The following is a 26,942-nucleotide window of genomic DNA, read 5'->3' as shown; positions in this document are numbered from 1 at the left end:
GTACACCATACCTTCACGTGACCAGGGAATTCTGGGTCAGGTATATAAACGCCCGTCTCGCCAGATTCCAGTCTTTTCGATTCGGAATCCATTGAACGAGGTAGAGTCATTGATACTTTAAACAAACATTTTAGTTTAAAACTTCCCTTCCAACCCTGCCCGTTTTTCTCGTGTTTGTTCTATATTTGCAGGATATCACCCATCGTCGTGACTGGAGAGATCTGAAACATTTGGGTTTGCAACCAGATGCTTTGAATCCTAATGACGAACAACTCACAAATACAAAAAGACTGTTTTAAACATTTGACGCCGGTGTTACATTATACCTAGTATACATAAGTTTATTGAGGTGTTAAAACAGAAAATAGAAAAATATGGAATACCTTTTGCCTATACATTACAATCGCATTGTCACATAGAATTTCTTTTATCTCAATTTATACAAAATGATTCATCCTCTGTATTTATTAAATGTGAATATCCTATTTAACTTTGACCACTGTAATTTTATTTATTGCTATTTATATGTGTTCATTATATGTTTGACGATGTAGACACGTACAAGTTTAAATAGATTATCTGTTCTATACAACCTTCCCGGTGAAAACAGTACTGTCAAAATCAATTGTAGGGTTCTATTTTTTATCGAATGAATAAATGGTCCTGCTGAAATTTTATCCTAACACGACAAGTTGACGTTAAGAGCAGTAAATTTCGCTTTGTCTTGCAAACAAGACCGAGAAGGAAAAGGTACCTTTTTCAAAGAGTTGTTTCAGTTGCGAATAATAGCCATTATAATAAGTTTGCTGTTTAATTATTTACATTCTTGAGGAAATAATTTTTGTGGGTCTCCTGGTTGATTCAATACACGAAACTTAATCCCAAGGAACCAGTATAATTTCCATTTATTATATGTTCAAAAGCTGAAATCATGTCTCCATTAAATAGCTGTTTTAATCCAAACCCTATGAAACAAAATTATTTAATTAAATGTTCAGGCACGTTCGTTTACATGAGCATTACGAAATTAACTAAAGGGAATCAATTTTTCATGCGCGCTTAACTACATGAATCTGAATAACCTCCCTTTAATAGCAAAATAACCAATTCTGCGTAATTTTAGGGTGTCGCTAATGTTTTCAGTCTATACTGAAAGTGTCAAAAAGTATGGAACATTTCCTACGATACCATGTTTTTCATAGGATTAAAAAAAAAATATAAATTTTGTGCAAATTTGAGATTTTTCCTACGTTTTAAAAAGTATACATTTAAATGCTGAAAGAAGTATACCGTAAGAGTCGATGCATTGTTTCAGTTGCATCAATTATATTGAATTTCTTAGCTAGTGTCATATCTAATCAGCGGACAGCCTTGTCTGGTATTTGGAATAAAGAACGTAATCGTTTTGAGTCTTTTAACCATAATCGGATAGCTAAAACTGGTTTTGAAAATTACGGATTATTACCCAGGGTACGTTAATAATATTAAAATAATATAACATAAAAAGATAGTAACCCTTGGTAACGACGTCGTTTTATTGTAATATATAGAATATTATTATGTTTTAATATTGATTTGTGTACTTTAATGAGACTTTAATGAATAAGAGAACTACAACAACGCGGAACAACCTTGAAAATATTGATGACTGAGTATAATTTATTTACTAAGTTATGCAAATACACACATACGAAATTTTGATATACAATCATGTTCATTTCATGACAAATACAACGTTGTGTTTTTGGATCGGTTTAAATCATTGAGGAAGATATCTATTGCATGGTCAGCTATGTATACAGTTTCCCAGTGTGCTATATATATGTATTTGTCATTATTGGGTTTTTCCAACTTTACAGTTTTTCTGTTGATTGAAATATTGTTGTTGAAATTATCATTGCAGGACAATACTATAAAGCATGGAGACTGTAGAACAGGGAATTCAATATTTTCAGGACCATACACAAAGAGTGTTTGAACATATCGAGAAACAAGCACTTCGAGTCGGTGCAAAATGTGATAAATATATGGACAATGATTCACCAAGAAAGAAATATCTGTGTGAAGTATTGCTGAGGGTTCCATTATTTTTCATAATTCACCAATGGCTACTTTTTAGTCCATATTCTTATTACTGGATTATTGAACTATTCCTCTTTGTCGTTCGGTATGGAGGTGAGTGTGACTTGATATTGTACCTCATGGAGAAAATTGTATCCATTATGCTATAAATTGCGGGGAGAATAGAAAGGTTTTGCTATCATTGGTTAGAGCATAAACAAGTTTAACCAACCAAATAGACATGTATATTATGTGATAATAAAACTACGCGTAACGGAAACAGATCTCTTCTATATGAATACTTATTAAGGGGACGCACACTTTGAAATTAGAAAAAAGTGGGTGGGGTATGATAAAATGTACCTGCAAAAAAGTACAAAGTTTTGGTACATGAAATGGATACTGTTCAACTATTATAAGTACACAAAGGATTGCTCACTTAAATAAAAATGAGAAAAACTGAAACAAGAAAGTTATTACTGAATTGCATAAGACTAAATGGGTACATTCAAAGTCAACAATTAATACTTTTTGTGCGAAAATAATAGTGCTTTACCTTGTCCAAACATTTATCAATCTCCTACAGATTCTAATTTAAAGAAAATAAGTGAAATAAGTTCACTGTCTTGCTTTTCATTTGACATATGTAAGCTAAAACACATTATTTAGTTTGTTTACAAAGTAGTGCATAAGAAAAGATATGGTGGTCAAGGAATGCCACATTCCAAAACTAAAAGAGTATATTCCCCTTAATACATTAAACATTTATCGTTACAGAAGTCGAGTGGCTTACAATAAGGGTCTAGAAATGTTTCAATTATTAATTTTCAACTTGTTATTCATGAACTACAATGCACTTAAATATCAAAACACACTGAACAAACTTTTGAAAATGTATTGTCTTAAAAATCCCTTAAATAAGGTATGAAATTTGGTTGAGAGGTCCAATCAATGTGTATATGTGCAAAAGTAACATTCTAATCTTCTTCACAAAACTTACTAATACACAGCAGGAATGTCAATGATCTAAACTGGACGAATATGCAGTTATCCTCACTTTAATGTCATTTATAATTTGTCCTTGAATTCTCCACCATACTTTTCATAACTCTGTTTGCATGAGTTGCACGAGAATGCTGTCATTCACGTAAAAACCGGGGTCGGACAAGTTGTAAATGCAATATCGTCTAAATGTTATTAATGGATTATGCAGTTCAAGAAAAACTTTATCTCATAACGTAATGAACAAGTATAATGTTGAAACAACAACTATACTTAAAGGCCTACTTAAACTGATCTAAGTAGCAGTCGGTTTATAAGTGACTTTATTGATTCATTTTGTGTTTTGTTATTGTTGTCAAAAGTATAACGGAAGTGCCTCACAACTGAAGCGGAAACCAGTTTGATGCGCAAAGTAGTCCACTGTAAATAATATTTTTTGATAAATGTCCATAGAAATTAATAATTTTCTGAAATTTAAGACGAATCTCTGAATAAGATTCGTTATTTGATAAGAAATTATAATCATCGACATGTTTTTTTAAAAATCATACACGTGCTGACACCTAAGTTGTCTCCCGTTGTTTATTAGAGTTACCTTTCGTCCGGCGTAGTAATACATTTTGCAGTGAATCGCCGAGAAGTCGTGGGAAAATTAAAAACCATGTAAATAAACTAAAATTAACCACCTTTTCAAGATCAATTTCAAGTGATCGACGTTATGCATTTAACCCACCTGACCTGTGTAGCATCTTAGATATCTGTTCTAAGATATTCATTGTGTAGAATGTCATGTTATGCCCTTGCAATGCTATTCCCACTCTGATTTTTTTTGTTTACATTTTTTATCAATGAGAAATATGGCGTTCATCCCGAGCTGAAATGACGCGGCGTTAAATTTTTACATGTTTAAGCAAACCTGGTGTGTTAGAAAGGAAAGTTCATCCCTTCAACATTATTTTTAACACTGGTATTGTATAAAAACCTGTTTTTTCCTTATACAAAAGCTTAATATTTTGTGTTGAATGTACTTTCACAAAGACCTCTGTTTTCCTATTACATTCAAAGTACCACATCCTTATCCACAAAGTACTGAATATTACAGGTGTCCATCAGTATTATATCACTTTAGGAATATGTTTTTTATCTTCCCACCATCGATTTCTTGAATATGCACCCCTTCCTCATTTCATTTCTGTATGAACTGTGAATGTAACAATATGCGTCCCCTTAAAACGAATTTTTGTTTTGGTTTCGCTTTCAACTTTTCTATGTTTTCATTTTTATATAGTTTTCCGTAGTTTAATTTTTAAAAAAAGCTATAATGCGGCTGGCTAGGTTTTTTTAGATGAAAGTGGAAAGGGATCACGTTCAAATGACCCATTTGCCCAGCTAGTCAGAGCTTTTCTTTTAAAGTTTTTAAAGTGAAAATAGAAGTCTTACGGTAGCATGCATTTCCACTACCCTCCATGAACAGGCTCAATCAAACCGAGTCTGCAACATTTTCGATTTTTGTTGTATTGAGTGACCTGTGGAGTTTCCACCTTTTCTATTTTAGATCTATATTTAGCTAGGATTCCAGGAGAACATTTCTGTGTGGTTTTGTTTTAGTTTTTTTATGCAATTGTTATATCTTCTAGGCCAGGTTTGCTGTTGGTTTTATTGGTTGCATACTATGATTCCAATGTTAAGGCAGCATTCTCTGGTAATAAAAACAGAGGTATTGGAAACCCATTTTTTTCAGAATTCGCGTACTTCAGATGAAAGCCACATTATTTATTTGCACGAAACCGAAAGTATTTTTCTTAATTTTTTTCTTTCCACAACGTTGGATTTTTCTATGATTAATGATAGTAATTGATTCCGATTCAAAATGACGGACTGTGGAAAATATCTTCTTTGAAAGGCCCGTTTCTATTAGGCAGTTCGCCTTGTATGTTTTATTGTCACATAATTGTGAGGAAAATTACCTGCTCGCTCCATGAAAAATGTTTCCACATCAAAAAGTCAAAACTGACAAAATAAGATAAAATTGTCGCTTGCTGGATTGCCTTTTTCCACTTATTTTAACGAAGAAGTAGTAATCAATTTGTGGTGGCCTAAAGGCTATATTTTAACTCATTCGTCGCAAAGATGTTTATGTAAGATTATGGAGGAAATAGTACACTGAACCTTTCACAAGATAGTAACATCTTTATCAGTATACTTGTCTTAATACTGGAAACATTGTCTGACGTTTATCTGAAACTAAGCACGCGTTTAAACAATTAAATGACGAATATATTGAAGCAATTTTAATAAAACAAAAAACAACAACAAAATCAACTGTCCTTCGTGCGCTCTTTAACAAAGTTGGCTGTACTTCATGCAGCAATTAACAGCACCCCAACGGAAATACTTAGAATTTATAGAAAATGCAACAAGGCTTATTATGTTCTGCGTATTTCTCTTAAGGTACTACCAAATTGGTCTTAACTGGTATTTTGCTATATAACGAAATTTCCGTATTACACCTCACTGATATGTAGTTAAAAGAAGCCGATTTGAAGCATAGAACGCAAGTGATTAAAACGATGTGTTTACAGATTGTTTCAGACAGGTAATGAAATGTGCAATACCACACAGGTGCTTTTTACCATCCTATGCGAGATAAAAATTCAATGTACTCTATGAAATCAATCTATATTTCAGAATTAGATGTAGTGATAGATTATAACTGAAATACTTTTTTTTACAGTCGCTTTCCTTCTGGTTGGAACATGGGCGTTGAACATCGGTGTCCTCTTACAAGTTTATACCATTCTTACATTCGATTTGGCCATATCATGGCTGACAAGAATAAATTATTGGACACACCAGGACGGGGTGCATGGTTTATGCCATGAAAAGAATGTTCTAGTTTGGACTGATGTGACAGAACAATGGAGAGTACCTGCGCTGTGTTCCAGCCTGCTGCAATTTGTCTACCTTTGTTATAGACCTGGAGCGTTCGTACACAGAGAAAAAAAGCATGTAACCATCTGGATTTATGTCGCATTGCTTGCCACACTGGTTCCTAACATTCTAAGTGTATCAAATATATTTCCTTCCCTGATGTCAGAACTCTCATATTGGATAGAAATTATATTATTCATCATAGTGTTTGTATTAGAAGTTGTTTCCAATATGGATGTAGATGCTAAAGTTGATGAAAAGAAATTAATGCTACTAACTGCAAAACATACACTGGCAAATGATGAGCAGACAAAACTAGAATACAGAACTAGAATACAAGATCTACGACGACGTATAGAAAAACGGAATCAGGGTAGTAACTTCGTTGAACGTTTCCCAGGTAAATGGTTCATGCGAGATACAATGCTTGCCTTTGGAGCTTTGTATTTTCTCTTGGCTCTTCTGATTGAAATTACCATCTACGAAACACTAATGACATCGATGTCTATATTCGATGCTCTTTTCGAACTAACAACTTTGTGGTGCACGACACATGTCATTGTTGTTGTTATGTCGTATGGACTTGGACTTATATCTAATATGTGCGTTGCTGTGTGTCACTTATTCATTACTACCGAAATAATCATAGTTGAGGCTTTTGATGTGAACATCGGTGGCATTGTACAATTGTCTGCACTCATAGCATTTACTGAAGCAAACATTTTGTCCATAGAGTACATTGAAAAAATAGAAGCCATGAAAATGGTAGCATTTCTTTCACTATATACTATAATCTTCCAAACACTCGATGTTCTCGAACGGAAAATACTTCATGCAGTTAACAGTGGCGTGTCCCCAGGTGTGTTATTCTACCTGCGGGTCGGGATTCTGACGGGACTTCTTGTGACAGCTCCAACTTTATCAACAATTATTGTTTCGGGACATTTAGACATTAATCCATGGCTTCTTTTCTTTGCATCTGGAAATGGTACGCTTATTCTCCGAACTATCTTTGTACTGTTAGAATGTGCACTAGTATCTTTGACTTGGCACACTACACAGCATCTTAGCAAATTAGAGGATCTGATGCATTACGCTCGAGTATCGAAAAACCTCTGCATGGTTGTACTAAATACCGCACAGGGCTACTGCAGGTATATTTGTCCGTTCTTTAAAGGTTGGTGGTTTCTCAGACTTTGCTTAGCTATATTAAATAGCGTTGTTGTTGTCTCTGTTGTTGGGTTGGTGGAGGCAGAGAGATATAAAAGCAGAAACCGAATGATATCACTTCTTAATAACCTACCAGATGTAACGTTTAAATCTACATCAACAACGAATGACAATAGTGAGGAAGAAACCCATGAATGTGCAATTTGTTACTCTGTGATGTCAACAGGAAAAACCTTACCCTGCAAACACACTTTCCACACGGACTGTCTAAGACGGTGGTTTCAAGTTAAAGCTGTTTGTCCGTTTTGCAACACAGAGATTAAGTAGGGTTGTTAAGTGCGATATGCTGTTGCTGTCTTTTGTAGCATGCTTTGCTTATGATAAAGAGTAGATTAAAGGTACTCAGTACTATTTCAGTACAAATGAAATTGTTGTTACTGTGATATCAGTGGCCTGGACTACTCATCATTGTCGGCTGCTTACTTCTAAAGTTCTCTATAAAAGGAGATTTTATGTGTGACATATATTCTCCACTTAGGTGTAAAACCGGTCGAATGACTAACTTCATTTATCTATTTATTTTGCGATCAATTACAAAGAAATTAAATATACGATAGGTTAGAGACATTCTTCCTAGGATTCAACCAATTCTCCGTGGTTGCGAAAATTTGTCATTTTTATTACTTATATACACCGAGTGCTTAATTCACTGGAGGTATTATTTGAAATTTGAGTTTTTTTTCAGCGGGAGTATAATTTTAATAAACACACTTTGCATAAAGCATTATAAGAATATAAAAATTCATGTGTTACTAGTCATATACTGAGCCAAAAGTCATTAGATTTGAAAGTTTGCAAAATAATTATTACATTATTTGACATACATTGATTGCGCAGCAGAAATTTGTTTGGAAGTAAATGAATTTGGAAGCTACACACTGTTTTAAAACTTGCCCTTTTACTTAGATTTTTGAAATGTCACAATATTTATCAACTGTAAATGTATAGTAGGAAATATTTTGCAATCAAAAGAAATAGTCCGCTTTTAAATATATTCATACTAAAGGGAAGAACTTACAAAATTTAAAAAAAATATGATGAAGCGTGTATTTGTAATAGGGATCTAACTATATCTTACTATATATGTAGTGGGTCTTTTATTTCTTTCAACAAACCTCTAACAGACTACGAATACTGAAAGAAGTGTCTTACCATTTTGCTTAAACGTGATTAACATCCTTAAGGTTATAAACGGACGATTGGTATATTCTTTTATACAACCGAGTTTGATTCATGGTGTTTAGTATCTATACACACAAGTCATCAACTACCGATACTATGTATGTCGCATGTCTCATGTATTCTTGTAAACATGTAGCCAGAACTTGTTCATGTAGTAAGCATTAGGAATTACTTTCGTGTTTGATCTACTAGATTTCTCGGGAAAATGTACTATATGAAACCTAATACTGGGACGTACAAAAACACTCGTTTTAAGTTTATTCGTATAAAAATATAAATATAATGTATTATTATCATTTGTGTAAGGACGTGTTACCTTGACTGATAAGATACGCATGCCTTGTATACATATACATTGTACCAAATTTATATAGCAGCTTTTTCAAGAAAAACACGTTCAAAGGAGCTATGCATACGATAATGTTCCATGCAATTAAAGACATTAACATATACATTACGCATCTAATGGACTCTGAGCATAGTAAAAGAACGTTTTAAAATTTTTAAATAGCCGGTTAACCTTTTCGTTTATTTTCGAATTTTGAGTATTTAGATATTTTAGACAGCATTTTTTAAAATCCCTTTTACTATATTACTTGATGGATTAGTAATACAATGACATTGTTAAGGTTATCTTAAAAATCCAAAATGTGCTACTAAGATTTGTAGAGACTTTTCCGGTGATGTATTTTGTTCCTACGGACATGCAAATTAGGTTTTGATAACATTAAAAATAATTAAGCTATCAAATTAGTTATATTGTTGTCGTTTGACACAGTTGTTAGTCAATACATCAAAAGCCAATTATATTCTAAACAGTGGACAACCAAAAGCACTAGTATAACTTTTCATTTAAAATGCTGTATCTTAACAGGACATATTGCAACTGCACCACCTCTACCAATATATTCCTTGACTTGTTATCAAAAACTCTTTTTATGTATGTAACGTTTCACCTTTTGAAAGTGTATATTACTCGTTAATGCATTCTACGTGTTTGCAGAATATTCTATGGCGACTTTAACTGACTACATTTGCCACTATGTTACTCTATTCACACTTGCCAAGGGGATTAATTTGCTCTTCGAAATTATTACCCATTTATCTCTCCGTTGTTCAGCTGTAGCTGGTTACTGCTACTATGCATGGAGGTTTCTGTGGTTTATATACCGATGAACCCACTGAGACGTAGACACACGATGATCACACTTCTATATACTGCAAAAAGTGGAGTATATATGTAAATATAGAGAAAATCAAAGTTGATGTGTTGAAAAAGAAGCGGTTTGCATCAGGGGAAAGAAAAATGTTGTCGAACATTAAAAGTTTGTTTATTGTCTACAGTTTTAAGTGCGATTTTGCTGAATCTGTAAACAATAAAGTCCTTGCACCTTTATTTAAGAAATGAGTTATGTTGTTTAATACAAAGTTGGCATAAAAATAAAGAGAATCGTATTGTATTAAATTTATATAACCATGTTAAAGATCCGTTTGTATATGAGACTTACCTTGATATACTGCCAAGGAAACTAAGAATATTTCTATCAAAATAAGAGATTCATCTCATTCGCTACATGTTCAAATTGGTAGCTATGCTGTATATAAAATTGTAAGAGGTGAACAATGTTGTACGTACTGTACCTTGATGATGTTGAAGACGAATATTATTTTATTTCAATATGTCCCTGTTACACTGGTATAAAAAAAATCATATAAAACGATGTTGGTACATTAGACCTAGTATCATGCATAAGTTTATTGAGATGTTAAATACAGAAAATAGAAATATGTTGATTAATCTTTGCCTATTTATTACAACCGCAATGCCACATAGAATTTCTTTTATCACAATTAATACAAAATAATTTATCCTCTGTATTTGTTAAACGTGCATATATGTTTAACTTTGATCACTGTGATTTTATTTATTGCTGTTTTATTATGTTCATTCTATGTTTGACGATGTACACATATACAAGTCTAAATACATTTTCTTTTCTGTGCTGTTCTATACAACCTTCCCGGTGTCCAGTTGAAGAAGTGACCGAGTATTGCTGCGGCAATACAGACGTCCCCTACCGGTGGAAAACTTTGTCAGTGTTCGTACCTTGTGGTTGTTGGCAACAGTGGTAGGACTTAAAAAGCTTCAAGGCATTTAGAAGCTAAGAAAAAAATAATTTTTACTTAAATTTCAGTAGTGACCTTGACCTACAAGCATAGATCATGCACGCGACACATTTTCTCATCATGGGGAATTTTTGTGCGCGGTTTAAAGAATAATACATCTATGGATATAAATGTTATGGAGGGTTTTACTTGACCCTCGGTACTGACATTGACCTTTGGCCGACAACCATGGGTCAGTGCGCGACACACAGTCAATACATGAGGAACATTTCTATGTAGTTATAAAAAGTCCTTTAATGCATACAAAAGTTATGGAGTGGAAACAAATTTTTACTTGACCTTTAACAGTGACCTTAACCCTTAAACGACAAGCATAGATCATGTGTCGACACATTGTCTCATCATGGGGAATGTTTGTGTGTAGCACTAAGATAATTAATGCATATAAAAGTTATGGAGCGGGAACCATTTTAACGTGACGTTCAATAGTGACCTTGACCTGAATTCATTAGTCCTCCACCACTGATTCATGTGGGGAAGTTGGCAGTTACTTGCGGAGAACAGGTTTGTACTGGTACAGAATCCAGGAACACTAGTTAGGTTAACTGCCCGCCGTTACATGACTGAAATACTGTTGAAAAACGGCGTTAAACCCAAAACAAACAAACAAACATATAAGCATAAGTCATGTACACGCATAATCTACATATTGCCCTTTATTCACATACCAAGTTTTATGCACCTAGCTTGAATATCTTTTGAGTAATTGCAGGACGAACAGACGGACGGGCGGACTGACGGAAGGTATTCCTATAGTCTACTCCGGTGTTCCAGTGGTAGGGGACTAAAAAGAAGACTACAAACGAACAAATGAATTACAGGTAAAAGGGAGGGTAATACGAACGACGCGAGTACAGTAGTGTCAAAATCGAGTGTAGGGTTCGTTTTTAATTTAATCGATGAAATTGTTAAAAAATGTTATCCTACAGTGACAAGTTGACGTTAAGTGTGTTTTGCAAAAAAGGTCGAGAAGGAAAAGGTATCTTTTTCAAAAAGTTGTTTCTGTTGCGAATAATAGCCATCATAATTAGTTTGCTGTGTAATTATTTATATTCTTGAGGAACTAATTTCCGTTGGTCTCCTGGTTGAGTCAATGCACGAAATTCAGTCCCAAAGAACAAGTAAAATTTCCATTCATTATATGTTCAAAAGCTGAAATACATGAACTAAATGAATTTGAATAACCTCCCTTTAATACCAAAATAACTAATTCTTCGTCATTATAGGGTGTCGCTATATTCTGAGTGTATCAGATGCCATTTTTCTTGAAAGTGTGTCTATGAAAGTTGCAAAAATGTCTGTATGCCCTATGATACGATGTCTTTTGTAAATAACCAACCTTGTTTTTTTCTAGGTTTTACCACTCATTTCAAATAATCATACTATGGAATTCTAAAGCAGCATAGTTTACGGAGTTCCGTTTGGACAATCGTGACTTTTTTTTTATTGAATCCTAAACAGCGATGTACTATGGTACGATGACGAAAACGCGACCGTGCGATGGCATAATGATGAAATCGCGATGATGCGATGGTACGATGGTGAAATGTCGATGTAATATCGCGTCGTTTTCATCATCGTACCATCGCGTTTTCACCATCGTATCATCGTACTATTGCGTTTTCACCATCGTGCCATTGTGTTTTCACCATCGTACAATCGCGTTATCACCATCGTACCATCACATTTTCACCATCGTACCATCGCTATCCGGTGTCATGCACAGTGGTAGAGTATATGTGCCAGTAAAATACAGGCTTGATACAATCTCATTTTTACATTGCAGTATGTACCTTCTACATCCTTACACGAATAAGCTGAGTTTGAATAACATCATGTGACTATTACACCCAGCTTTTGATTTACTTTCAAGCATACATAAAATACAAAGTACGTGGCCTTGAAGATTTTACACAGTTTTAATCAACTGAGTACTAGATATTTTGTAAAACATTTTGCAAAACAGCAGAATCTAAATGATGAAGTTTTTCTCACAAAATACAATGACAATCATTCATCTATCGTTGACAAAAATACAAGTGCATGAAACTACGCATTTCTAACCGGAAGGTGATGGTACGATGGCGATAACGCGATGGTACGACGGTGAAACCGCGATGGTACGATGGTGATAACACGATGGCAAGATGGTGAAAAAACGCGGTGGTCCGATGGTGATAACGCGATGACACGATGGTGCAGTGAAAACGCGATGATGAAAACGCGATTACACGATGGTACGATGATAAAAACACGATATTACATCGTCATTTCATCATCGTGCCATCGCGTTTTCACCATCGTACCATCGTTGTTTCATCATCGTGCAATCGCGCCTTCGCGTTTTCGGCATCGTACCATCGAGCATCACGGTTTAGTATTAAATAAAAAGTCACGATTAACCAAACGGAACACCGTATTAGTTGACGGCTAAGTTCTAATTTCTTATGCATGTTTGGTAATAAATGGGGATAAGGCATAAGTTAAACGGCGACAGAATTATTAATAAAGTAACTAAAGTGATAAAATATACATGCAGGCAATTGTCAGTATGCACTTTTAATTTCAAACATCTAGGTGAAATAATTGGAGTATGACGGCTAATATATCCTACATTTTCTTTACTTAGTTAAAGACGCGCCACAAAATAACTGTATTCTTTTGTATTTCCATGATGTTGATTATACATGCTTTGCATGTGAACAAAATGAGAAATAATGAAAAATAATAAGTATCTAGTTACAAATTGACAGTGACCTATAAGACCAAGTCAATTTATAATAATGTATAAATATATTATTAAATTAATGTAATAGTATGTAGTAGTAGGCACTGTACTTGATGTATTAGGGTGAGTTTAGACCACACTTTGTTTCTACAGTGTAAGATAGTTATTAATCTCTGTTTATAAAACTATACTGAAAAGAGAATGACTGAATAAGTTTGAAGATGAAGTTGTGAAAACACATCATTTCAGGGAGGGCCTAAATTGTCCACCTGTCATCTTGTAGAATAACTGTAGTATACCAGTATTATCAGAATGATTTGCACAAAGTTCATATGGGAGGAAGAAGTAGGTCACTAGGTCGTGGTGGGTCTTTAAAGTATTAGCTCTATCTAAAAACCACAGCTTGTATCATCATCAAAATTGTCAGCAACATGAGGTTTTCGAGTAAAAAGATAAACATGTTTCAGTTATTTCGAGGAATCGTTTTTTTTTCTTCATACAAGAAGAAAAAAGTGCCTCTGTAGGTCAGATGGAAGCAACTCAGGGGACTTCTGAGTGGTTGCAAATGTACAGGTTACATCAAAGGTTTAAATGTTAGGTTAGACCCATAACCAAAACATCACAACGTGGGCCTAAAGAAAATTTATTTAGTTACATATAACCTAATGGATATGAAAATTACCTTATCACCTAGACTTAAAATAAAGTTCAGCTGAGCTGTCACCATTTTACCCAGAATCCTCCTTTCAGCTAAAATAACTCTCTCAGACTGATACTTTTTTCTCAGATTGTAACTTTCATGCAGTTAACTACATATATATTTAATGCCCGCCAGGGGTTGTGAGTTCGATCCCCGGGCGGGGCGTATGTTCTCCGTGACGATTTGATAAATGTCACTGTGTCTGCTATTATTTGTTCTCCACCTCTGATTCATGTGGGGAAGTTGGTAGTTACCTGTGGAGAACAGGTTTATACTGGTACAGAATCCAGGAACACTGGTTAGGTCAACTGACCGCCGTTACATAATTGAAATACTGTTGAAAAATGGCGTTAAACCCAAAACAAACAAACAAACATATATATTTAAATTAAGCAATCGCTACTTGAAATTAACAAAAGGTGTATATGTATGTTTGTTGCCACGCTTCGAAGCACGTCTATATTGCGATAATCCTAATAATACTAATAATACATTACTGACCTGTAAAAAAGATCAATAACTCTTAATATAGACATTTGTCAATATCGGGTATTTCCAACTTTAAAAGCCTGACATACAGTTAAATGAATTGATCAAACTTGAGATCATGAAGGCTATGGAAAGCGGATTTCAATATTTTAAGGACCATTCAAAAAGATTATTTGGATATATTAAAAAGAATGCACATCAAATTGGTGAATACTGTGATCAGTATATGGATAATGCTTCACCTAGAAAATCGTATATGTGTGAAGTATTACTGAGGGTTCCGTTGATTTTCATAATTCACCAATGGCTTCTTCTCAGTGCATATTCTAATTACTGGATTATTGACATTTTCCTCTTCTTCGTTCGGTATGGAGGTAGGTGTAAACTGATATACAATTTTATTTAGAAAAGATTCTTCAAGGCCGAGTAGTTAAGGTCGCTGGTGCCTCACCGTTGTGGGTTGTATTTCTGTATGTGAAGAAGCCATTCGAGCTGACTTATGAAAGATCCACGGATCTACCCAGATGCCGCCCGTGCCTGAAATTCTGTCCTGCGGAGCATTTCTGGTCTTCCTCCCCTTTTTAAAGATGAGTCGCCATATGACCATTTATTTTCGGTGTTATTTTAAACAGAACAACACAGTCATGTAAAAAAATTGTTCTAATTAGTCTGTATTACATAATGCGATATCGCTGGCTTTGAATCAATTGCCCGTCACTTTTGTGGGTTCTATACCTTTGGGTGTAGACTTATTTTATATGAAGAAGCCATCCAGCTGGCTTACGGCAGATCCGTGGTTCTTCCTAGATGCACGCCAGTATCTGAAATATTGTCCGGCGGTGCACTTGTGGAAGTCGCCATATTACCATAAATTTTTAGTGCTACTTAAACCAAACAAAAACTCGTGTAGAAAATAAGATTGTAGTTTTAACAAGATATGAGTTTGTTAATGTACGTTTGTTTGCTTATTCGTATGCCTCCAAGAACGTGTATTTTATGTAAGAATACATCTAAATGAAACAAACAGAAACCACATTTTTTCAGCTGTGTAAAATTTAAAAGAATATGTAACCGACAGCAGACCAACCATTTCATACCTTTTTGAAAATAATTTTTCCATAATTTCAGTAACAATGTGTTTTTATTGCAGTTGCCTTACTTTTGGTTGGAACATGGACGTTCAACAACGGAGTCCTTCTGCAGCTCTACACAAGTCTTACATTCGATATCGCCATCATGTGGTTGAAAAGAATGGATTATTGGACTCGCGAAGAAGAGGCATCCAGAATTAGCCAGGGAAAAATGCCTGATTTCACAGAACGTTGGAGGACACCAGCGGTGTATTCCATTCTACTTCAAATTGTCTACATATGCTACAGGCCAGGAGCGTTCATACACAAGCAGAAAAAGCATGTTACCGCGTGGATTTATATTCCATTGCTTGTCACACTGGTTCCCAATATTTTAAGCGCACTCAGCATATTTACTTCAGGCATGTCAGAACTTTCATATTGGATAGAAAGTACATTATTAACTGCAGTATTTGTTTCTGAAATTCTTTCAAACGCAGATGTAGATCTCAGAGTTGATAAAAAGAAATTGAGGACGCTTACAACAGATGAGCACACGAAGCTTAAATACAACAACAGAATTCAAGATTTACAACGACGAATAGATAAACGATCCCAGAGCGGTAGCTACGCGGACCGTTTTCCTGACACTTGGTTCATTCGAGATACAATGCTGGCCTTCGGAGCTTTTTATTTTTTTCTGACTCTCCTGATCGAAATAACTATCTATCAAAGACAAATAGGTTTTATGCTGACATTAGATACCTTTCTTGAAGTGTCTACAATATGGTGCACTACCAATGTCGTTGTCATTTTTATATCGTACGGACTTGGATTTATATCTAATCTAAATATTGCTCTGTGTCATATGTTTCTTACCACCGAAATAAATATAATCGAAGCTATCGATGCTAACAGTGGTGGTTTTGTACAAGTTTCTGCGCTTATAGCATTTACCGAAGCAAACATTTTGTCTTTAGAGTACACTGAAAAATCAGAAGCTATAACAATGGTAGTTTTCCTTGCCGTCTACGCTATAATCTTTCAAACACTTGACGTTCTACAGGAAAAAATCCTGAATGCAGTTTACAGTGGAATTTCTCCCGGTGTACTATTCTATCTACGAGTCGGAATTTTGTCAGGACTTCTTGTGACTGCTCCAACTTTCTCCACATTTATTGTTTCTAAACATTTAGACATTAACCCCTGGCTTTTCTTTCTTGCATCTGGAAATTGTACTTTAATTCTCCGAGCCATATTTATGTTAGTAGAATGTGTTCTTGTATGCCTTACCTGGTACACTGCACGACACCTAAGTAAATTAGAGGGAGCAATACATTACACGCGATTATCAAAGGGCCTGTGCATTGTGATACTTAATACGGCACAGAGTTACGGGAGATACATATGTCCGTTTTTTAAAGGTTGGTGGTTTGTAAGACTGTGCTTAGCTATATTCCGTTCAGGTCTGGTTTGTTTTACTCTTGGAAGGAATGAAGTAACCAGGTTCAAAAACAGAAACAAGATGGTAACTCTTCTAAACAAACTACCGGATGAGACATTTCAGTCTCATTTAACTTCAGACAATGGTGAGGAAGAGTCAAACGAGTGCGCAATTTGTTACAATGTGATGACGGAAGGAAAAACCTTACCTTGCAAACACACTTTCCACAAGGACTGCCTAAGACGCTGGTTCCAAGTTAGAGTTGTTTGTCCGTTCTTGCATACCAGACGGGGATTTCCGGTATTTTTACCGGTGTGAAAGATCATCTTTACACCCGGGTTAAGATGACACTCTGCTTTAAATGACGTATTACGAACTACATATATGTAGAATGAATTATGTAGTTTTTAATATTAATTTCGAAAAACGGAAAAATCCAATACCTTGACAGTTCTTCTTTCTTCCTGATAGTATATTCTCGATCAAAACACAGTTATTTTATCAAAAATATAACGTACGCTGCAACTGATAAAACAAAACCGAACAAACATTGTATTTGTCTTTGAAACGTCATGACCTCTTTCCTGTTTACGGACTGTTGTTTCCCGCGCTTGTTTAAATACCTGCTATAAAAATAGTTCTAAAAAGAACCTGACTGACTTATTTTTAATAATATATAGCTTGATATCGTATGCAAGAAAAAAGATTCTTTCACTGGTTAAGTGCAGATGGGAATATCCGGCTCTCAGGTAACTGTTATTGCGGTAATACGGTAGGAACCTCGTTACGCCTAAACAGTTACCCTCGACCCGAATTCCATCTGCACTATAACCATGAAAGAATCTTATATTCTGTAACACTACAGTTAACGTCCCTTTAACAGCACCTAGTGGATGTTAACCAAGTGCGATATGTGATTGTTTTCTTATTTTAAATTCTAAGCTTGTTATCTACGTCATAGAGCATCCGTGTGTGGTTTTATTACATGCATTTGTATAGCAATGAATATAATTCTTGGGAACTTTCACCACCTTCTTACTATAAGTACTGATTACACCGATGTTTTGTTAGACTTTTTTTGTTCTTAGTAATGTTAGTGAACCATCAGGTACCAATGGACAATATCTGGTATCATCTGCATGCCTCCCGTTTCTAATGTAATAAGCAAACCCCCAGAAAAGCGAAAATATACTCGTTTCCAGATAAATAGATAATATCATACATGTCGACAAAGGTAGGCATTTTTCAAACACTTCAGGCCAAACAATTCGATTTTAATCTTTGTTTATGTGACTTTATATTTCTTCAAATATTTGGACTTAAAAAACATAACTTACTTGAATTTGATAATAAGCTGATATGAGGCTTGTTTACAAAACAAAATGATTTATATAAACTATTACGATCGTAGAATGTCATTCAATTCAAATTTATTCAGGCATAAGACGTAAAACACTATTAATAACTTATACAGTAAAAATACATGTATACAATAATCAGTATATTTAAAATTCTTTGAATAAAATTTTATAAAAATCTTAGAATATATAATTGAGCCAACAGATAGATACTTTTATTTCCTCCTCGAGGGAGAGCAAAACATATTTACAAAAATGTTAAAGATATACATGTACAATGAGCAAATTCATTACAATTTTACAAATATGTACAAAATATACAGATAAAATCAACACTCATGTTACTATATGAAGTTATTTAAGATGTTTACAATAACTATCCAAACGTGTACAGATATCTTAAAAGTTATGTATTGTCGTTATTAAGTGTTTCAATAACCGCTATGGAGATAATACGAACATGATCTTACAGAAACGAAAAGCAAGAGCAAGTTATATCTAGTATCAAGCGGCACATATTCACTCCAAATACTTTTATATAAACAGATGAATAATACAAGTATTATCATTATGCTATGCAAATATGCAATTGTAGCAATGAGCATACCGACAACCTCGAATTACCAGTATGGAAATATGTAGGAAATTTACTTAAAACCAGTTTAATCACATGACTTACCCACACGTAGCCGATAAGAACATGTCACTCAGACGTACTAAACGTTCATCAGAAACTTACGGTGTTTCGTCGAAAATCACGAAACTACGTTGATAAAAATTGAAAACACGATGATGAAAGTAGAAACCACGAGGGTAAAAGTCGAAACTACGATGAAACACGATGATGGAAGTAGAAACCACGAGGGTAAAAGTCGAAACTACGATGATGGAAGTAGAAACCACGAGGGTAAAAGTCGAAACTACGATGATGGAAGTAGAAACCACGAGGGTAAAAGTCGAAACTACGATGATGGAAGTAGAAACCACGAGCGTAAAAGTCGAAACTACGATGATGAAAGTAGAAACCACGAGGGTAAAAGTCGAAACTACGATGATGGAAGTCGAAAATTCGACGGTAAAAATAGAAACCCTGAAAATAAAAACACAAAACCACGATGGTGAAAATGCGAAATGATATCTAAAATATAAGATATCGAAAAATTAACAAGTGTACGTGTATTTGATAGGTCTACGAGAAAAAAATGTTGTTTTTTTTTAACGGAAATTAACAACAAATTTGTAGTGATTTTAAAAAGACTTAAAATCTACAATAAATATTGATAACGACTTTCAAAGCTAGTACGCCACCTTAAAGATCTTAGAATCCACGTTGTATATATTACAATGTATGTCAAATAACATTACAAACGCCTCTGATATTACCTTCGCATACTCATTTTATTATTATTTTCTGCCTTATTTAGAATAAAACTTAAAAAAAAAGACTTTAGTTGCACAATGGCGCATTTTTTTCGTACTGAAAACAAAATGCTGAGTCGATATCTATTTAATAAGAAAGTAGGCATCATTCATTAGTGTGGCAAATGTTAGACTGGTTGATATTCCTTCCGCTCAGACCCATAACACTGCAATACTTGAAATAGACATAATCATTGGGGGGTAGTTGGTAGTCATTGCTCGCTATGTAAACTATTTAATAACACAATGTGACCATCAAACATATATCCCTAGAATAAAGTAGAAAACACGTATGAACATTTATAAGACGCGTGTGAATAAAGTACATGTACATGATACCGCAGTGCATTTCCATGTCTTGCACAAATTAAGCCCTGCACAAACCTGTTTCAATAATAAAATCTATAACTCTGCATTTCAGATTCATTAAAATCACACTTTTTTCAACAAAATGCCGCCGCTTCAAAAAATTGAAATATTGCACTTGATTCGTTAAGTTGTTGAGTGGAGTATGTTAAATAATTTTAAAATGCTATGAAATAGTAGAAACAAGAGCTGTCACTAATGGTGACAAATGCCCCCGCAGCGCCTTGATATTTGACCTGGTGACCTTGACTTTTGACCTGGTGACCCCAAATTCAGTAGGGGTCGTGTACTCAATAAGTACTATCAGCATGTGACGTTTGAAGGTCCTGGGTGCAGTGGTTTCGCGAGTAAAGTGCCTTCATGCAAAAAGTTAACGTTGTGACGAACGAACGAACTAACGAACGGACGGACAGTTGAAAGCTAATATGCCTCCCTTCGAGGGCATAAAAAACAACATCAATTACCTTCCGGCACATGGTCACGGTCATTCAGGGTGTGATAATAAACATCGTATATTATTGCCCCTACCAGTTTATGAGACAAATGGACAATACAACGGTGGCTCTAGCGGAATACCATAGAGACGTTGCATAAAAGTTTAATCTAGCCAGTATCACTTCTACAATCATGTCGGCATAACAATTTCCAGTCATTATGTTTGCTATATTATCATGATGTGGCGCTCATATATATTTGATATCCGATCCAGACAGTATTTGCTCATGTTTAACATACATTAAGCATACAAAAATCCTAATATTATAGTTCATTTATGCATATACTGCAGGCCTTATCGTAATTATGAGTGAATGTACATGAGGAATTTTAAGTCATTATTGTAATTTGCTATGTTTGTAAAGTGTTCTAATTTTATGCCGAGTGGATCACATCAAATGTCGTAAATTAGCTCTTTCACAAGGTAAATATAGCAAAAATAGCCATAAAAGCATATAAAATGCAAAATATACCAAAATTCAAACGCAAACAGTGATAATGCAACTCAAACAATTTAAAAACTAAATACACCCATATGAAAAAAGGAGTTCTATGAAGTAACATTATCGGTATACTTTTGGGATTGTTTAAGATAAATCATTAGAAAAAAAAACAACTGAAATTTGAGATATATTATTACTACTGGTGTTTATTAATCTAACACATTAGAACATTTTTGCTACACATTTCCTGTACCAAGTAAAGTGAAACTCGCCCTTATGTTACGGTGTTCCGTTTGGACAATCGTGACTTTTTATTTAATACTAAACCGCGATGCACGATGGTACGATGACGAAAACGCGATGAAGCGATGGCATGATGATGAACAACGATGGTACGATGGTGAAAACGCGATGGAACTAAGATGAAATCGCGATGGTACGATGGTAAAATGTCGATGTAATATCGTGTTTTCATCATCGTACCATCGCGTTTTCACCATCGCACCATCGTGCCATCGCGTTTTCATCATCGTACCATCGTGCCATCGCGTTTTCAGCATCGTACCATCACGTTTTCACAATCGTGCCATTGCGTTATCATCATCGTACCATCGTGGTTTCACCATCGTACCATCGCGTTTTCACCATCGTACCATCGGGTTTTCATCATCGTGCCATCGCGTTATCATCATCGTACCATCGTGGTTTCACCATCGTACCATCGCGTTTTCACCATTGTACCTTCGCCTTCCGGTTAGAAATGCGTAGTCCAATACACTTGTATTTTTGTCAGCAATAGATGAATGTATCTCAATGTATTTTGTGAAAAGAAATTTACCATTTAGATTCTGCTGTTTTGCAAAATGTTTTACAAAATGTTCAGTGCTCAGTTCATTAAAACTGTAAAATCTTCAAGGACACGTACTTTGTATTTTATGTATGCATAAAAGTAAATAAAAAGCTGGGTGTAATAGTCACGTGGTATTATTCAAACTCAGCTTATTCTTGTTAGGATGTAGAAGGTACATAGTGCAATGTGAAAATGAGATTGTATCAAGCCTGAATTTTACTGACACATATACTGTACCACTGCGCATGACCACCGGAAGGCGATGGTACGATGGTGAAAATGCGTGGTACGATGGTGATAACGCGATGGTACGATGGTGAAAATGCGATGGTACAATGATGAAAACGCGTTGACACGATGGTGAAAACGCGATGGTACGATGATGAAAACGTGATGGTACGATGTTACGATGGTGAAAACGCGATGGTACGATGATGAAAACGCGATATTACATCGACATTTCACCATCGTACTATCGCACCATCGCGATTTCATCATCGTGCCATCGCGTTTTCACCATCGTTCCATCGTTGTTTCATCATCGTGCCATCGCGTTTTCGTCATTGTACCATCATGCATCGCGGTTTAGTATTAAATAAAAAGTCACGATTGTCCAAACGGAACACCGTATCATGTACATGACTACTACGACAAGGTGTATCAAAACCAGACTATTACTGAGATGTTATTTGCAAATATCGTTATAGTCCGAGTCATGGCATTTAAGTAAAATAGTATACTAAATTGATTATTAAAAGAAGTTACTTGTATGTTTTGAGACACGCCGTATGTCTGGTGTCTGGATTAATATGTTTATATACTAAATTAAATACATTTAATGCACTTTAAGAAGCAGTCGTGTTCAGTTATGTCAGTTGTATTTTCGTATTTATATATAAATGCACTCGCATACACATAACATTCTTTTTTTATTTTCGAAGACACAGTACAAAAGACAATTAAATCAATTAAATATATATATATATATATATATATATATATATATATATATATATATATATATATATATATATATATAAAAACGCCAATAGCTATCGATCCAAAATACTGGTTATTATAACAAACAGATTTGTACAGTTGTTATGTGATATTGGCATTCCTTTCGCAATGTATATATCCAATAATCGATCTATTTAAAGCTTAAATGATTTAAGATATTTTTAAACGGTAAAACAATTGTTGAACTAGCGGACCAAAACGTTAATAAGGTCATATAAACAAACGAGAAAGTGGTCTGATGTGTCTGACGAAACACACAAAAAATTTAGCCATGAGTAAGACGTTACAATTATTGCTAGAGTTGGAATATTAATCAGTTTGTGAAAGTGGCTAATGTAATAGTTCAAAGCACGTCATTGTGGAATTATCAGTATGACAATGACACTGGTAGCCTCGGAAATAGGTCGATAATAACTTGTCATTTAGTAAAACGTGGCATTTGAGAACACGGGTATAAATATCATCATGTTAACTGCTCAACGACCATGTTAACTGCTCAACAACGACCATGTTAACTGCTCAACGACCATGTTTCCCCTAAATCAGTTATATTTTTGTGCTTAATATAGGCATTAATCAATATCGGGTATTTCCAACTTTATGATAAAGTCAACATATCTAAAAAAGTGTATACGTTAGACATTTTTTTCACAGACAGTGATTTGAACTGTGAAAAAAAATAGAATAATGAAGGTAGTAGGAAAAGTAATTCGTTATTTACAGGTTCGATCACAGAAAACGTTTGAATATATTGAGGACAAAGCACTACGAATTGGAAAAACGTTGGATGAGCATATGGATAGTGCTTCACCTGGAGAAACAATTGTTTGTAAGGTCTTGCTAAGGCTGCCATTGATTTGTATAATTCAGCAATGGCTGCTTCTCAGTCCATATTCAAATTACTGGGTTCTTGAAATATTTCTCTTCATCGTGCGATATGGAGGTAAGTGTAATATTGTTCATCAAGTAAAATTGTTTTCAAGGGCCTAGTATATATATGTAAATTAATAGAGACAAAGAGGCTGTATAACATTTAAGCCTATAGTTCAGACATAAGAGTAGCCTGGCTACCGAGTAGAAGAAACAATGTTGTTTTTTTTCGCTGAGTTTTTTTTTGCAGTCAGACACTTAAAACTTGCAGGTACTAATACAGATTAAACATGAACGCGATATTTACCCTATCTACAGTATAATTAATAACATGCATATTGAGTTTATCAAAGATGAGCTTGATAATGACATTCGCAGAATCCGTATCTGACATTTTTTTCTAATCTGAAGTTTGAAACAATATTTATTGTAATGAACATTTGTATTTTTTTTTATAGTTGCTTTACTATTGGTTGGAGCTTGCACACTGAACAGCGGCGTTATTCTACAATTCTACACAATTTCAACAATGGATATTGCTGTCATGTGGTTGAAAAGAACGGATTATTGGACCCACCGAAACATGGCTTATAGTGTTTTACATGACAAGAACATTCTAGTTTGGTCTAATGTCACAGAACATTGGAGGGTACTTGTGCTATGTTCAAGCCTGCTGCAAGTTGTCTATCTTTGCTACAGACCTGGAACGTTAATACACAGAGAGAAATTGCGTGCAACCACTGGGAATTATATTACGCTTTTCGCAACGATGGTTCCCAATATCCTAAGTACTTTTGGTTTTATTCCTTTCTTCATGTCGAAACTCTCGTACTGGGTAGAAAGTACATTATTATTTATAATATGTATGTCTGAAATGCGTTCATTAAGGAATCTAGACTTAGATGTTGATAGAAAGAAATTAAAGATGCTGACGGATGATAGGATGTTGAGACGTAAATACAGCGCCAGAATCAAAGATTTACAACAACGTATAAATAACAGGCGTGGGATTGGTTATTACGCGAACAATTATCTAGGCCAATGGATCGCGAAATATGCAGTCCTGGCGTTTGGAGCTATAGTTTCATTATGGACCCGAAGAAAAATGACTTCGAGTGTAATTCTCAACACTCTCCTCGATGTATCCACTATGTTGTGCGCTACAGTGGTGTCCGCCATTCGTTCTTTACTACCGAAATTCATTGAGCAAATTTTCTAAAATTAATAATAGATAATAGCTATGTAAGCGTGAAGGGTAGAATAATAACAGCAGTTCAGCTGCTATTATTGTTGAGTTATAATAGCAGTAATAACATTATTGCTCCTATTACTGCAGTAACAACAGTATTACTGTTATAACAACTAACAACAAACACTAATTAACAGAATCCTTAATACTACTGGAGTTCGCAACGTTTTTTTTTATTTTGTTGGGTTTAACGTCGCACCGACACAATTTTAGGTCATATAGCGACTTTCCAGCTTTGATGGTGAAGGAAGACCACAGGTGCCCCTCCGTGCATTATTTCATCACGAGCGGGCACCTGGGTAGAACCACCGACATTCCGTAAACCAGCTGGATGACTTCCTCACATGAAGAATTCAACGCCCCGAGTGAGGCTCGAACCCACATCGATGAGGGGCAAGTGATTTGAAGTCAGCGACCTTAACCACCCGGCCACGGAGGCCCCAAAGTAATCGCAACGTTAAGGAGGGCTTCAAGGATGCATTGTACCGTATATAGCTGGGTTGTTTATTTCAGAAATAATGTATAGCATAAAAATGTTGTAACATGTTGAAACAACACGAAGGGTGTATTTCACAAGAGCATAGCCCGAATGAATTATATATACAGCGTGTATTCGACTCGTTTTGTTGGGATATACTAAACTTGGTTCTGCTATATACTATTTCGATTCTAATATGTCTTTTATGTAAACACGCAGATTGAATTGGGAAGCACTATTTCATGCCGTTTGTACGGTGCCAAATGTAGTAGGTCGACGTGTCGTCAACGTGTAACTGTTAACAATGTTTATATACGGGAAGTAAGACGGCCCGCAAAATAACTTAGGAGTGCGTAGATGTGTATTTATTCTCGGACATTCTTTCATTTGACGGATGACCTTACATTTTGAGAAACTTTGAAAAATCAAACAACACCAAACCTTACAAAGAAGGGTAGTCTCACATGAAAATTGAACAAAATGTATAACACGTATATTACTTTACAAAACAAGTGTTAGTTTACTTGAAAATACATTGATTCTGCATAAAGGGGCCACACTTTCGGACAGATTAAGGCCTTTAAAAATCTCACCATTTTCAAAGAACTGTGACTTATCTTCGTTTTGATGCATTTGCAATAATTAATGCTGAATTTCACATCACTAGAGGGAACGAAGTTTTAAGCAAGTGCTTACTTTTGTTTCTTTACAAATGGCATTTATTTTTAAAGGCAGACAACGTTTCGAGAATATTTTTAATATCCACCGTAAAAGGCCTACGGTAGAACATGAACGTTAGTAAAGATGTTGCTTGTTTATCAAATATTATTTGTGTTGGTGATGTACTCCTAAACCTGAAATGAATAATGTAAGCATAGGTGAGACGTGATGTTGGTGCTGTATGCTCATCTGTAACGACCGAAATGATGTTAATATTGCAAATAGTTAAAAAGTTACTTATATTGCATTTGTTGTCATACTATATCAGCAAATGGCAGTCGCGAAATTACTTGAACCAGTTTTTACTAATAACTAGAGATTATTCGAGTACACTCAATCTGATTTTAAATCAAATCTGAAAAAGTGCATGCACACATATGAAACCAGCTGAAGAGGAAACAAGTCTTGCTAGGATGGCCACCACCTCAGCGTGGTGGGCGCCCATCCTCCCTAGAACGGACACCAGGCCCCGTGTTCACAAAACATTTTTCGGTCTCAACTGAGTTTGAGTTTGAAATTTTAATATCAATTCTACTAAAACTTCAAGACTTAATTCCAACTGAAACTGACCATCACTACTGAAAAGTCATTTGAAAATTATTATTAACTTGAAATTTAGTTTTGAACATGCTATTTCGATATAAATGACA

General features: G+C 35.0%; 2 protein-coding genes across 2 annotated transcripts; both read left to right on the top strand.

Annotated features, from left to right (window-relative positions):
* Nucleotides 1-1,715: 1,715 nt before the first annotated feature.
* Nucleotides 1,716-17,342, top strand: LOC123544898 (uncharacterized). The gene is made up of 3 exons (XM_053546217.1): nt 1,716-2,175; nt 5,798-6,394; nt 15,661-17,342. Exons 1-3 carry the CDS (start codon nt 1,920-1,922, stop codon nt 17,340-17,342), a joined length of 2,535 nt encoding a protein of 844 aa, XP_053402192.1. The 5' UTR covers nt 1,716-1,919.
* Nucleotides 17,343-23,148: 5,806 nt separating this feature from the next.
* Nucleotides 23,149-26,581, top strand: LOC123545774 (uncharacterized). Its single transcript, XM_045332082.2, has 2 exons — nt 23,149-23,918; nt 24,304-26,581. The coding sequence occupies exons 1-2, from the start codon at nt 23,663-23,665 to the stop codon at nt 25,062-25,064; spliced, it is 1,017 nt and encodes a 338-aa protein (XP_045188017.2). The 5' UTR covers nt 23,149-23,662; the 3' UTR covers nt 25,065-26,581.
* Nucleotides 26,582-26,942: the final 361 nt, after the last annotated feature.

Source organism: Mercenaria mercenaria, chromosome 1, assembly GCF_021730395.1.
Source record: "Mercenaria mercenaria strain notata chromosome 1, MADL_Memer_1, whole genome shotgun sequence".
NCBI lineage: Eukaryota > Metazoa > Mollusca > Bivalvia > Venerida > Veneridae > Mercenaria > Mercenaria mercenaria.
The sequence above is the reverse complement of the archived record's forward strand: the minus strand, read 5'-3'. Positions and strand labels throughout refer to the sequence as shown.

Bases quoted from the DNA above. Each gene is read 5' to 3' on its own strand.
- LOC123545774 (XM_045332082.2), top strand. From the start codon at position 23,663: ATGAAGGTAGTAGGAAAAGTAATTCGTTATTTACAGGTTCGATCACAG. The intron at 23,919-24,303 runs GTAAGTGTAATA...TTTTTTTTATAG, and splicing joins CTTCATCGTGCGATATGGAG to TTGCTTTACTATTGGTTGGA.
- LOC123544898 (XM_053546217.1), top strand. From the start codon at position 1,920: ATGGAGACTGTAGAACAGGGAATTCAATATTTTCAGGACCATACACAA. The intron at 2,176-5,797 runs GTGAGTGTGACT...TTTTTTTTACAG, and splicing joins CTTTGTCGTTCGGTATGGAG to TCGCTTTCCTTCTGGTTGGA. The intron at 6,395-15,660 runs GTAAATGGTTCA...TTTTTATTGCAG, and splicing joins CTTCGTTGAACGTTTCCCAG to TTGCCTTACTTTTGGTTGGA.